Source organism: Theobroma cacao, chromosome 6, assembly GCF_000208745.1.
Source record: "Theobroma cacao cultivar B97-61/B2 chromosome 6, Criollo_cocoa_genome_V2, whole genome shotgun sequence".
Classification (NCBI taxonomy): domain Eukaryota; kingdom Viridiplantae; phylum Streptophyta; class Magnoliopsida; order Malvales; family Malvaceae; genus Theobroma; species Theobroma cacao.
In genome coordinates, this window is record NC_030855.1 from 24,145,759 (window position 1) to 24,160,742 (window position 14,984).

At 33.1% G+C, this 14,984-nt stretch overlaps 1 protein-coding gene and 1 long non-coding RNA gene across 2 annotated transcripts; one reads left to right on the forward strand and one right to left on the reverse strand.

The window, feature by feature from the left end:
• On the forward strand, positions 4,841-9,788 carry LOC18596906 ((E,E)-geranyllinalool synthase). Its single transcript, XM_007025654.2, has 12 exons — positions 4,841-5,229; positions 5,354-5,546; positions 5,800-6,017; positions 6,108-6,231; positions 6,993-7,114; positions 7,206-7,438; positions 7,540-7,655; positions 7,771-7,869; positions 7,988-8,203; positions 8,323-8,452; positions 8,546-8,794; positions 8,875-9,788. Exons 1-12 carry the CDS (start codon positions 4,899-4,901, stop codon positions 9,364-9,366), a joined length of 2,523 nt encoding a protein of 840 aa, XP_007025716.2. The 5' UTR covers positions 4,841-4,898; the 3' UTR covers positions 9,367-9,788.
• Positions 9,773-10,436, reverse strand: LOC108662594. The gene is made up of 2 exons (XR_001928507.1): positions 10,318-10,436; positions 9,773-10,246 (listed from the first exon to the last, which is right to left on the reverse strand). It is a non-coding gene; the product is annotated as an uncharacterized LOC108662594 (long non-coding RNA).

Genomic DNA, 14,984 nt, shown 5'->3' on the forward strand with positions numbered 1-14,984 from the left:
GAGGAGCTCGTAGAGACGAGTTCTTCTGGGGATATCTCTAGGTGAGGAAGATTTCGAGACTTCACCAAAGCGTTGGGATAATCTTCAAATGATTTTCCAATAAAAGATTACCAACTCCATCATTTAAAATAAACAAGTCACGACATCATTCTACGCTTGCATCCTATGCATACGTAAGACCAAGTGAAAAGCTCAGTTTGGCAATTCAATAAAAATTTAATTAATAAAAAAGGGATTAAACTAAGAAAAGGCTATATTAAGATAATTTAAGATTAAATGGTACCGTTCGAAGAACGGGCGTCACGGAGGTGCTAACCCTTCTCCGTGAGTAACCGCACTCCCGAACCCATCTCTAAAAACGTGGACCAGTTCTCGTTCTGTCAACAGACCTAAAATTAATTTTAGGACTTCGTTGATTAGAACCGAGTTAATTAGGGTGGCCAATCACACCTAGGTAAAAAAGGATTGGTGGCGACTCCCACACCTTGATATTTAATTTTCGCCCCGCGTCTGGCGGACGGGTTCCCGGACCCGCACGTCACGACACATTCGTTTCACCCTCTGCTTACGACACTGCCTGGCTAGCCATGATTCCTGCAGATTCCAACAGCCAGCCATGTTCAGCACCCATGTTCAAGGATAGCTTAGATTGGGTGCTCAATAACCAGACAGAAGAAGGGTACTGGGGAGAGCGTGACGCTCATGGAAATCCCACCATCGAGTCGCTTCCTGCTACTCTGGCTTGTTTAATTGCACTCAAAAAGTGGAATGTTGGGATAGAAAATGTAGAAAGAGGTACCAAATTGCGTAAAAAAGTGATGAGTTGTTCTTTCCGACTTATGCAACATATGAGCCCCCAAATTACCGGAGCAAATTATGATTTTATATAACTTGTTCTATTTTTTTTATTGTGTTTCAGGATTGACATTTATTCAAGCAAACGTGGAAAAACTCCGAAAAAGAAATCATAATCGGTTTCCTCGTTGGTTTACTATTGTTTTCCCTGAAATGATCGAATTTGCGCGTACAATTGGTCTACAAATCAACTTTTCAAACCATTCACAAAAATTATTGATAGACATATTCTCTGAACAATAAAAATTTTTTAAAATGTAAGTTGATAGACATATTCTTTGAACGGTAAGAGATTTTTAAAATATAATCAATTTTAACTATTATGTAATTTAAAATACGAATTAACACATTAACACATCAACAGATAAAGAGAGTTCGAGAGCAAGACCGACAATGGAACATAAAACAAACCAGCAACGTTAGAATCATTCAACACATCATGGGGTCCCCACCAAGCAGAGAAGGGGGTAGAAACATCAACCCTATACATGGTCAAAGAATTTAAAAATAAGTTACCTTCTCTAAAAACGTGAGTGAAAGATCCTTTACCAAGCGAAAGTAACAGTGAATAGATCTAGTTGAAAATGTGCCATAGCCTGAGTTAATCCCCCAAGTGAAAAACATTACTAATGTTGTATTTAATAAAAAAGCATTGCTTTAAATAGGTTCTTCCCTAACTCAAACCAAATCAACCCCCAATTATTAGCTCGAAGCACTAAACACCAAGGTTTCCTTGGAATTTGGCGAGCATGTGGGTCATGCATGCAAGATGTCGTGCTCTGCTTCTCCACTAATTAAATGTCCTTCGACTTGACTAATTAACTCTTTGGGGTAAGAATTGAAAAGACCGTTTGCCTTGTCTTTCCTGGATTGAAAGGACAATCATAGAAGTTCCGAGGAAGCCACCTTTACATTTCGGTGGGATGACTAGTATTTTATGGTTTGAAAAGTTTCCTCTCCTGTTTATCGTGTACCAAAGAAAAAATTCACATATAATAACCAAGAAAACTTTATCCATATTTTTTATTTTAGAAAATTTATCTAAATAGAGGCTCGAACACCGAGTCAAGTCATAATTGTACTCTACATTAAGACTTTACAGATGATGTTTTGTCAGTTTTTTTTTTAAAAAAAACAGATGATGTTTTTGTCGCACAAAACAAGTTTAAGTGTCCCCTTCGACGTCCTAACAAAATAAATGGCTAATATTTCAAATGGTGACGATATTGCCAGCTCGTACATAATCAAATTTTTAAAAAAAAAATAAAAGTGAGTNATGATATGATCATGTGATATTTTTCAGCCTTTATATCAATATGATATCAGTGCCATTTAAATATAAAATGACAAGTGAAATTTTAATTAATTGTAATTAGTTAACTGTTAATTATAAAAGTTTATTTGAATTAAAATAAAAACACAAAGACTTAATTAAAACATAATAAAAAAAAAAATTATTTAAATATTTTAAATAATTTAAAGATTTATTTGAGTATTATGCCAAATAAAAACATATACTTATTCAATTTGTATTTTTGCTCTAATTGAGTCTGACATCCTACAAATTTACTATTCCCTTATAGGTTTATAATTCAATTGTTAAAATCTCTTAAATATTAAATTTAGCATATGGTAAACCAAGGGTGTGTAATTTATTCATTTCCAATTGATGGTCATGTCAATTTTATAATGGGCTCAAAGTAATTGAAATCTTTAATTTTCAATACGTATATAATCAAATAAATAATTATATCATAATCTAAATACATTAATGGTTGATAATGGGACAACTCTTTTGTGGTAGAGTCTGCACATCACTGGTTCAGGTTTTGATGATCAAATTAGCAAGAGTTGGATACAGGCATGCTGGCTATGTTTCCATATCTTACTAGTTGTCCTTTTTTTGGCTGGTTAGCTTTTGCATTGTTTGATAGGTGCAGGTTTAGAGGGCTCAACTGTCAATGGGATAGGAGATTGATATGTTTTTTTGCAGGGTGGAGATGGATTGCTGGCTTATTTTTGCTGCCAGCTTGTCTTGAGAGGGTCCAGACTGATGACCCCATCAGCTTTACTCTCAGTGTATGTATGTGAATTTTCCTCTCTGAAATGAAATCTTTAAATTAAAAGATTTCATTTCAGAGAGGAAAATTCACATACATACACTGAGAGTAAAGCTGATGGGGTCATCAGTCTGGACCCTCTCAAGACAAGCTGGCAGCAAAAATAAGCCAGCAATCCATCTCCACCCTGCAAAAAAACATATCAATCTCCTATCCCATTGACAGTTGAGCCCTCTAAACCTGCACCTATCAAACAATGCAAAAGCTAACCAGCCAAAAAAAGGACAACTAGTAAGATATGGAAACATAGCCAGCATGCCTGTATCCAACTCTTGCTAATTTGATCATCAAAACCTGAACCAGTGATGTGCAGACTCTACCACAAAAGAGTTGTCCCATTATCAACCATTAATGTATTTAGATTATGATATAATTATTTATTTGATTATATACGTATTGAAAATTAAAGATTTCAATTACTTTGAGCCCATTATAAAATTGACATGACCATCAATTGGAAATGAATAAATTACACACCCTTGGTTTACCATATGCTAAATTTAATATTTAAGAGATTTTAACAATTGAATTATAAACCTATAAGGGAATAGTAAATTTGTAGGATGTCAGACTCAATTAGAGCAAAAATACAAATTGAATAAGTATATGTTTTTATTTGGCATAATACTCAAATAAATTCTTAAATTATTTAAGAATTTTAAATAATTTTTTAATTTTTTATTAGATTCAATTAAATTTCTGTATTTTTATTTTTAGTCAAATAAGCTCTTATAGCTAATGATTGATTAATTACTATTAATAAGAATAACACTTGTCATTTTATATTTAAATGGCACTGATATCATATTGATATAAAGGCTGAAAAATATCACATGATCATATTATCATGTTAAATTAATATGTCATGTTACCATCAATTATAATATTTTTAATATTCAATGTCAACATCATGCTGTATAGAATAATAAATGACATTTTTATTGAATCAATCATTAGTTATAAAAATTTATTTGATTTAAAATAAAAATATAAAAACTTGATAAAATGTAATACAAATATAAAAATTTATTTAAATTTTTTAAAATAATTTAAGTACTTATTTATATATTATGTCTATTTATTTCAACGGAAAGCTGTACAGTTGCTACCCAATCGAGTAAGCCCCCACTAACATGACATTTAAATAGAATAAATGTGCTAGGACCACATAAAATAAAAATAAAAAATAAAGAGAGACAGGTTGGCAAAAAATTCTCAATGGCCAAAGATTATTTGTGGTTCATGTTAGCTCCTCCCCACGTACGTAGCGGTATAGCTAAATATTGACCCCTTGAATTATTCTATAAATGGTCTAACAGAAAATTTTAACTTTTACTTTTTAGAATATATTTATATATATTAATTTATTATTTCTTTGTTAATATATTTAATGTTGTATGTGGTAAATCTCTTACTACATATGTAAAATTTGAAAACTTACATATTAGATAAAAATCTAGATAAATAAATGTGAAATATTTTTTTTAATTTTATAACGATTTAAGTCTAACCATTGATTTAGTAGTTTTTTTTGTTTAAATTATGTAATCTTTAAAAACTTAAGTTCGAGTTGCTGATAATAATATATTTGTATTGTTATATAAATCTTAACAATCACATTCATATCTGATGTGAGATGTGAGGATATTACAATTCTTTCGTTATCAAAATTAAATTATTTGAAAGAAAAAATAGGTTGATGGCAAAAATTTGAGTAGCAAACAGGCCGGCGCAGACAATGAATAGTACAGCTGTGGCTAGAGCAAATGTAAAACACGTTGAGACAACGTTATTCACGTTTGGAGTCCAATGAAAGCCTTTCGTGGAACTCCTATAAATTAATGTCCTCCCACCAGTTAACCACTAGAGCAAATACTACAAATTTCGGATTCGATTGATTAATTTTAATTTCTTCTTTGTGCCATGGAACTCTCACATGTTTCAATTCATGCTTTAATTAAAGAGATAAAGGATGAGATATTGTCGGATTACATCGATCCTTACTCATTCGTTTCACCCTCTGCTTACGACACTGCCTGGCTAGCCATGATTCCTGCAGATTCCAACAGCCAGCCATGTTCAGCACCCATGTTCAAGGATTGCTTAGATTGGGTGCTCAATAACCAGACAGAAGAAGGGTACTGGGGAGAGCGTGACGCTCATGGAAATCCCACCATCGAGTCGCTTCCTGCTACTCTGGCTTGTTTAATTGCACTCAAAAAGTGGAATGTTGGGATAGAAAATGTAGAAAGAGGTACCAAATTGCGTAAAAAAGTGATGAGTTGTTCTTTCCGACTTATGCAATATATGAGCCCCCAAATTACCGGAGCAAATTATGATTTTATATAACTTGTTCTATTTTTTTTATTGTGTTTCAGGATTGACATTTATTCAAGCAAACGTGGAAAAACTCCAAAAAAGAAATCATAATCGGTTTCCTCGTTGGTTTACTATTGTTTTCCCTGAAATGATCGAATTTGCGCGTACAATTGGCCTACAAATCGACTTTTCAAACCATTCACAGAAATTATTGATAGACATATTCTCTGAACGACAAAAAATTTTTAAAATGTAAGTTGATAGAACATATTCTTTGAACGGTAAGAGATTTTTAAAATATAATCAATTTTAACTATTATGTAATTTAAAATTGAATTGATAGATTAGTAAATATTAATTGCAAAATTTATTGATTAATTTACAATATTAAATTAACAGGTGCTTTTTACGAATTTACATCAAATTGTAAAAAAGATAATTTTAATTAATTATAAAAACCTTTCTTATATTATCTGCTTATAATTTTTTTTATAATTTTTTGTAGCGAGGAACTTACTGACAGTCCATATCCACTTTTACTATCATATTTGGAAGCGTTGCCTTCATTTTATGCCATTAATGAAGAAGACATAACCATGCACTTAAGTGATGACGGCTCGTTATTCCAATCCCCTTCTGCAACAGCACGTGCATTCATGGCTACCGGGAACAAGCAGTGTTTAGCTTACCTACAATCTTTAGTTCGAAGATGTGGTAATGGAGGTAGGCAAGATTGTCATCTCTTTCTTTCTTTCTTTTTGTCTCCAAATTTATGGCTTCCCTTACTGAATTTTTTTTTTTAATTTCTTATAGTTCCACCAACCTATCCAATGGATGAAGATCTAATAAAACTTGGTCTGGCCAATCAACTAGAAAGGTTGGGGCTGGCTGACCATTTCACCCAGCAGATTGAAGACATTTTGACCCAAGTTTACCGGTAATGAGAGAAATTAATTTGTACATATAGATACGGATTTAAGATTAAATTATTGGGAGGTAAAAATTAGAAAAAATTAACATATTCATGCATATAAACAGTTTAGACTAAAACGTATATATGTATTATATTTTTTGTAATTTATCAAAGTTGAGTACGACGATTTTTCATATCATAAAATTTACTAATAATTGAGTCTGTGTCAAACCATTTAATAATCTCTTTTCAATATAAGTAACTATACAGTCAACAAGAAAATTATTTTTCATTTTATTCTTAAACTTATTTTTTATGATGTTTATAGCTGAAAATGACCTCTCACTTTTTACGATCGAAACTTTTTTTTTTACTTTTAATATTTAAATGTAATTTCTTTTTAATAGTTTTTATTATATATTTTGTCTTATCTTGAGTCATGGCGTCATGATCTTGACGTTTTAAATTTATAAGTCACACTTTCATGAGTTGCTTAATTAGTACTTATTAGTTATTAGTGGATTCGTCGTTAGAGTAAATGACAAGCATAAACCCGTAACATTTGTTTCATTTTAGCGGAGGTTGGGAGAAAAACATGGGAGGTCACTTATTTTTGAAAAAACAATTAAAAAAATTAAAAAATTTTCAACAATGGGGGCCAAGCACCTCCCCTGCCCTGGTATGTATCTGTCCCTGTGTACATATATCTTCTATGTAATCATATTCTTTTTCATGATATTAAAAATGGAAAATATTATAATGTTTTGAACGATGATTACATTCAGGAATTACAACAAGCAGGAATCACTGGCAAAGCCAAGCCATGGTACTTCAATCGCAACCCAGCTGTACAAAGACTCTTTGGCTTTTAGGCTTCTGCGAATGCATGGTTACAACATGTCGCCTTGTATGTTTAATTTGACTCTTGAAAACTTTCTTGCAATATTGGCATAGGTTTATGATTTTCAAAACTCTAAATCAACGTTTTGCACATGCAGGGAGCTTCTGTTGGTTCTTGAATAATCAAGAGGTTCTAGATCATATAGGAAAAAACAATGAATATTTCTCAAGCGTAATGCTTAATGTTTACAGAGCCACAGATCTTATGTTTCCCGGAGAGTATGAGCTTGAGGAAGCAAGATCATTTTCTAGGAAAGTACTAGAGAAAGTTGCATCAGAAGGAAATAGAGACGATGACCACTTCACAAAATCCTTAAACCTTCAAAAAATGGTATTCAATTCAAATAAACAGTTATTAGCTAGTATGAAATTATAAACAACCACTTACGGGCATTAATTACTTAAATATTTGATGCTATACGTGTGGCTTAGATCGAGCACGAGCTGAGTCTACCATGGGTCGCTCGACTGGACCACTTGGAACATAGGTCGTGGATTGAAGAGAATGATATGAATGCTTTGTGGGCAGGAAAAACCTCATTCCATAGGTACGGAGACTCGGCATTTCAAGAAACTGCATAACTTGAAAGTTCAATATCAAAGGATATCTCTGCCAATTTTCTGCTTACTATATCACCAACACAACAAACTTTTTGGAAGCAGGTTTTCAAGCCTTATGAATGAAAAGTTAGTGCAACTTGCTGTGGGGGATTATGAGTTTCGACAATCAATTTACAAGAATGAAATGGCTGAATTGAAAAGGTATAACTCAATGCTTAACTTGGGAAAAAAGACAAGAAATTAAAATGAATTCTTCTTCAAGATTATGTTAATGATGGACTCATTTTCTAAATGATACTGCCTTGTTTCTGTGAAACAGTTGGTGCCTGAAAAGGGGTCTTACTGACATGGGATTTGGCCGAGAGAAAACTATGTATTGCTACTTTGCCATCTCTGCCAGCCTTTCGCTGCCTTATGACTCGGTTATACGAATGATGGTTGCAAAAAGTGCTATACTTATTACAGTTGCAGATGATTTTTTTGACATGGAAGGTTCTCTAAACGAGTTGAACATCCTCACTGACGCAGTTAAAAGGTAATTACCAAAAACGAAAGCTGATACTAACGAGTATTTGGGGATAATAGGGAACGATTCAAATCTCCCTAATGGTTTATTAGCAACTCACTGTTGCTTTTTGAATGCGCACATGACAGATGGGACGGTGACGGATTAAGTGGCCATGGTAAAACCATATTTGATGCCCTTGATGATCTTGTGAGAGAAACAGCAGGAAAACATCTCCAACAGCAGGGAACTGATATAAAAGGTTATCTACAACAAATAGTAAGTATTACAACATATAAGCAATTAACTAATTGTTCTGATCTTGCCTGTTCAAATGAATTGTAAAGTAATGTTTATGAATGTTTGATGTAGTGGTATGAAACATTCGCTTCATGGCTTGTGGAAGCAAAGTGGAGCAAAAGTGGATACTTGCCATTATTGGATGAGTACCTTGGAACTGGCATGACATCCATTGCTGCACATACCTTGGTTCTTCCAGCTTCATGCCTCTTGAAATCAAGCTTACCGAATTCCAAAATCAACCCTGCAGCCGAATACGAGACTGTAACTAAACTGGTCATGCTTATACCTCGTTTATTGAATGACATACAAAGCTACCAGGTAAATTAACATTTTATAAGGTTTCATTTCTGAATTTCTTTTTATTTATGGAAGCTTATGACTTACATTTACAATGACAGAAGGAAATAGAAGACGGGAAAATGAACTATGTATTACTTTACATGAAAGAAAACCCCGAAGCAGACATTAATGATTCAATTGCCTTTGTGAGAGACTTGCTTGACAAAAAGAGGAAAGAGTTGCTCAAACATGTTCTAACGGAGGGATTGAGTGATTTGCCTGAAGCATCCAGGCATCTTCACTTATCATGCATGAAAGTATTTCAGATGTTCTTCAACTCCAGCAATAGATATGATTCCAACACAGAGATGCTTCAAGACATCCAGAAGGCAATCTACATTCCTCCAGATATTGGAATATCGAAGCCATTGATGCCTCTTCCTCCTGACTCTGGACCGAAGAAGGAATTTCGAACAATAACTTCTCACTTTGTTCAGCCTGTCAAATACCACAGCAAGAGAATCATAGGATACCAAGCTTCTTTGCCCATTGCAAGGCGTGGATATGCTAGTATGTTAACCACTCCAAACTTTAGAATGTCATTCGCCTAATAATTGGTCAATCTGCCCTTTGCACATTGAACTGCTATATGTACAATAATCTCAAACCTCTATTATAAATGTATAATAATCTATAATCTCTGTTGTATAATCCAAATTGAAAAACGATTCTTGTTGTAGAATCCAAATCATTGAAAGAAAAAAATTTAAAAAGTAGTGAAAATCTGATTCCTTTGCATAAATAAGAAGTTGACAGTACCATTATTGCCGATTAATCCTAATGATATATGGAATATTTCTTCGAAGCAAAATTGTATAAATCAACCTTCGTTGTCTTTTCTTGTTAGTCCAAGCACTGTACGAACATCTTGACTGCTCAAATTTATAGAATTAGCCAACCTATTCATAGGCCCAAGAATAGTGGGTTGCCTGGCAGTTTGACAGCACTTCTTGTTCATTTTTTTTTTTGGTAAGGCAAAAAGAGGATGGTTGTATTCATTGAGAAAAGAACAATGGTGAGAGTTCCTGTACAAAAAGAAACACCGCAGCATGACAACATTCAAAAAACAGGGATCTGCGGCAAATCAACCACTTGACGATGTATCAGGAGAGGTTGATCAAACAAAATGTAACCCTGTACAAATCTCCCAAATCAGGCTCATCTCCTGTACATGATGTTCACCAAGATACAGCAAAGCAAAGCAAAAGCTCAAAATTAAGAATGTGTTTCAAGATCACAACTAAACCATCCAACCAGAAAATCAAAATCTGCAATCTACGCCTGCGGCTCTCCATTAGTGAGCATCAGCGTTTCATTATCACTTGCTGCATCAGTGCTGATTCACAGGAATTCTTGTGTTCGTTGCACACCCCCTTTAGCAAGCTGGTCGAGATCGGCATTATCGTTGGCAGACCTTGGCACATGTCGTATCTGCCAAGATAAAATTTTCTCAAGCGTTTTCGTGATTAGGAATTTTTGTTCATCTTTTATGAGATACATACCATCCAGGGCAAAGAGGGATGACTTATAACCGGTCACATAAACATCAGAAAACAGGAATTTCTGTTCATTTGCCTTCGTGTTCAGAAATGGGTTTCAAACCTACCCCTCAAATGTCAAATTCGACATGTTCTAAGCCAATGGTTTCGGGGTCGGATTTCTATGTGAAGTAGCATGGCTCATTCTCTTGGGGCCATAAAAATCTGGCTCCTTCTCGGCCACAACACCAAGCCCAATTGAAATTAAGAAAAAAAAATTTATTAAAATTTGAGGTTAGAGAAAAGAAGAGCAAATGAGAAAAAGAAAATTCAAATGTGGATAGTATAAATTGAAAAAAAAAATTACCAATTAATTATAGTGGACAAAAAAAATGTTAAAAATAATTAAATATATATTAACTTATTTAATAAATAGTACTATAAGAATTGAGAAATGATAAAAAATTAAGATTTATTAAGTACATAATTAAAAAAGTGAAAAAATATGTCATTTTATTAATTATTTGATTTTTACATATTTTTAATGAAAAATTGAATAAATAGTTGAGAATTGTAAGAGTGAAAGAAAGTAGATATTTATTGAGTATGAGAGAATAAGAAGATATTTTATTAATTATGTTAATTTTTGTGTATTCTTAATATAATTAATTAATTATTATAAAATTATAAGACCTAAGAAATTTTGAGACTTAAAGCTTTATCCGGAACCCGATGCTGATTAACATGGGCATACGCAGAACAAAAAATTGTCCATGACTGCTCAAAGGTTGGACTTTTTGGACAAGAGTCAACTTGTTTTACTCTGTTTAGCAGGAGACATCACTGCTCTCTCTTTGAGTACAATTGTTACCTTTTGTAATTATATTTACTATCAATGAAATCTTTGATTGGCTGAGAAAAAATAAAATAAAATTCATGCTACCATGGAACTCCTATAAATTGATGTTCAAGCACTTAGCATTTCGCATCATTTCATTATTTAACCCTCAACCATTAGAGGAAGTAATACGATATTCGGATTCGATTGATTAATTTTAATTTCTTCTTTGTGCCATGTAACTCTCACATGTTTCAATCCAAGCTTTAGTTAAAGAGACAAAGGAAGAGATGTTGTCGGATTACATCGATCCTCACTCATTCGTTTCACCCTCTGCTTACGACACTGCCTGGTTAGCCATGATTCCTGCAGATTCCAACCTCCAGCCATGTTCAGTACCCATGTTCAAGGATTGCTTAGATTGGGTACTCAACAACCGGACAGAAGAGGGGTACTGGGCAGAGTGTGACGCCCATGGAAATCCCACCATCGAGTCGCTTCTTGCTACTCTGGCTTGTGCAATCGTACTCAAGAAGTGGAATGTTGGGATAGAAAATGAAGACAGAGGTATTATGTGAAAAGTGATGGAACTAGTCTTTTCGACTCAATTATCCAAAAGGTTCACAATTTTATTATCTTATTATTTTATTTTATGGTGTTTCAAGATTAACATTTATTCAATCAAACTTCAAGAAGCTCATGGAAAGAAATCATAATCTACTTATTGAATTTGCATGGAAAGTTGAACTAGAGCTCGACTTTTCAAACCATTTAAAAGGATCATTGATCGATATATAACATATTCTTTGAACGACAAAAGATTTTTGAAACGTAATCAGTTTTAACTTTTACCTAGTGCAAAACATGAACTAACATATTAATGCTAATATTTACAAATTTCATGCATTGAATTAAGTAAAGGTACTTTTAAGATTTTTTTTTTATTTTTTGTTAGAATGAAATAAAAAATAGTACATTTAGGTCAAAATAACATGTCGTAATGCAATTCCCATAACAACATTTTCAAATTGATGCACTGTGTTAGGAAGATCTTCAAGAGCATCGTGTCAATAGGATATTAAAAATTCATATCCATAAGAAAATTTATCAAACAATTGGATTTATGATGTACACACGTAAATGATATTGACTTGTCATTTTTTCTTTAAGAGACCTTTGATAACCGAAATCAAGTATAAATTAACATTTGGATCATTTGTTTTTATTTGAATCACCTATGCAGTGGTTTTATTGTCCATAGCTAAGATTACCTTAAGACATTCCTCATCCCATGACAATGACAAACCTCAATAAACACCCCATAATTTTGCTCCATACACAGAACAGTTTCCAAATTTAATCAAAAAGCTTCATTTCCAATTAAATACTTCCTGCAGTGAATTGATGGCATGAAGTTATAATTTTACATTTAATATATTATTTACATCAAATTCAAAAGAAGATAATATTAATTATAAAAACCTTTCTTATAGAACTTGCTTATAAACACTTGTAACATTTTTCTACAATTTTTTATAACGAGGAACTTACTGACAGTCCATATCCACCTTTATTATCATACCTGGATGGCCATCAAAAACTTAAACTCAAGTTGTTAGTAGTGATGGGCTTGGATTAAACCACGTGGACCTCAAAAGCCCTAAACCACGTGACCTTCAAAAGCTTAAACTCAAGTTGCTAATAGTGATAAGCTTGGATTAAACCACGTGGACCTCAAAAATCCTAAACCACGTAACCCTCAAAAGCTTAAACTTAAATTGCTAGTAGTGATAGGCTTGGATTAACATTTTTCTACAATTTTTTATAGCGAGGAACTTACTGACAGTCCATATCCACCTTTATTATCATACCTGGATGGCCATCAAAAGTTTAAACTCAAGTTGTTAGTAGTGAGTGATGGGCTTGGATTAAAGCACATGGCCCTCAAAAGTCCTAAACTCAAGTTGCTAGTAGTGATGGGTTTGGATTATTATATAGGTCTTAACAATCACATTCACATCAGATGTGGAACTCAAGTCTAACCACTGGTCCAACAATTTTTTGGACTTAAACCATGTAGCCCTCAAAAACTAAGCTTAAGTTATTAGTAGTGGTGAGCTTAGATTGTTATGTAGGTCTTAATAATCACATTCACATCAGATGTGAGATATTGAATATCACATATGATGACGGCTCGTTATCCCAATCCCCTTCTGCAACTGCATGTGCATTCATGGCTACCGGGAACAAGGAGTGTTTAGCTTGCCTTCGAGCTTTAGTTCGAAGATGTGGTAATGGAGGTAGGCAAGATTTTCATCTCTTTCTTTCTTTTTGTCTCCAAATTTATGGCTTCCCTTACTGAAAAAAAAAAAATAATTTAATGTCTTGTAGTTCCACCGACATATCCAATGGATGAAGAGCTAATAAAACTTGGTCTGGCCAATCAACCACAAAGGTTAGGCTCGGCTGAACATTTCTCCCAGCAGATTGAAGACATTTTGACCCAAGTTTACCGGTAATGAGAGAAATTAATTAGTACACATATCTTTTATGTAATCATATTTTTTTTCATGAGATTAAAAATGGAAAATATTATAATGTTTTGAACGATGATTACGTTCAGGAATTACAACAACCAGGAATCATTGGCAAAAAACCAAGCCATAGTTCTTCAATGGCAACCCAGCTGCAAAATGACTCTTTGGCTTTTAAGCTCCTCCGCATGCATGGTTATAACATATGGCCTTGTACGTTTTAACTCTTTCAAACAAATTGTTAGCAATATTGGCATAGGTATAGTTATGATTTTCCTATAAATCAGTCTATTTGGTCAATCTGCCCTTTGCATACTATACATGTCATGTGAACTATTATTATGCTTGGACGGTGTAAATTTCTCTTTTAAAAAATAAATAATTTAACATTTAAATAGTTATTATTGAATAATTTAATTAAGATTGAGAATTTTCTTCGCCATTAAAAAATAACAAAAATGTTTATTACTTCATGCTTATGAGATTAATATGTATTGAAATTAATTTATGACTCAATCTTGTTGAAATTAAGACGGGTTTTTTGTGTCCATGCGTTAATCGAAAATAAGGAGATTAAAAAATAAAAAACAATTATTTGTTGCATAATCCAAATCAGTGATTGAAAACAAAAATTAGAAAGTGAAAACAGCCTTTTTCAAGTATTTGTCTTCAATGGTTAAATGATCATTCTCCTTTCATTTTAATTATATGAGATGTGAACTGGTTCAGAAACTTTTTGTACCACTATGGCAGACTACTCAATTATATATGGAACATTTCTTCAAAACCAAAGACCAATTTGCATATGATTTTTGTTGGTGGTAACTTTCGATATTTTTATTGGGTTGAGTTGCTGTCTTTATTTTATATTAATACTTGAATTTGTTTATTGCTTTTGTATTATTTTACGGTACTAAGTAATAATAGGAGAATTTTTTGTTTAATGGTACTGAGTATCACTAGACTTGTACCTTGATTATATATCTAGACCTTGATCTTTTTATATAGACTGATCTTTACATCGTAGTTTCAATTATTTTAATACAAATTTCTTTTGACTGAGAAAAAAAAATTTGTATATATCAAACTTGTTGTCTTATCTTTGTCAGTCCAAGCACTGAATGAACATCTTGACTGCTTTAGAGAAATATGGTATGCAGAAGAATAGTAGTTTGACTGGGTAAACCAGCTTCATTGGACAAAAGAAACCCATAAAGATGGTCGTTTGACAGCAGTTCTTGTTCATTTTTTTATCAGATAAACCCTGTCCAGGGCAAAGCGGGGCACCTTATTGTTAACTATTCAGGAGGAAAAGAAGA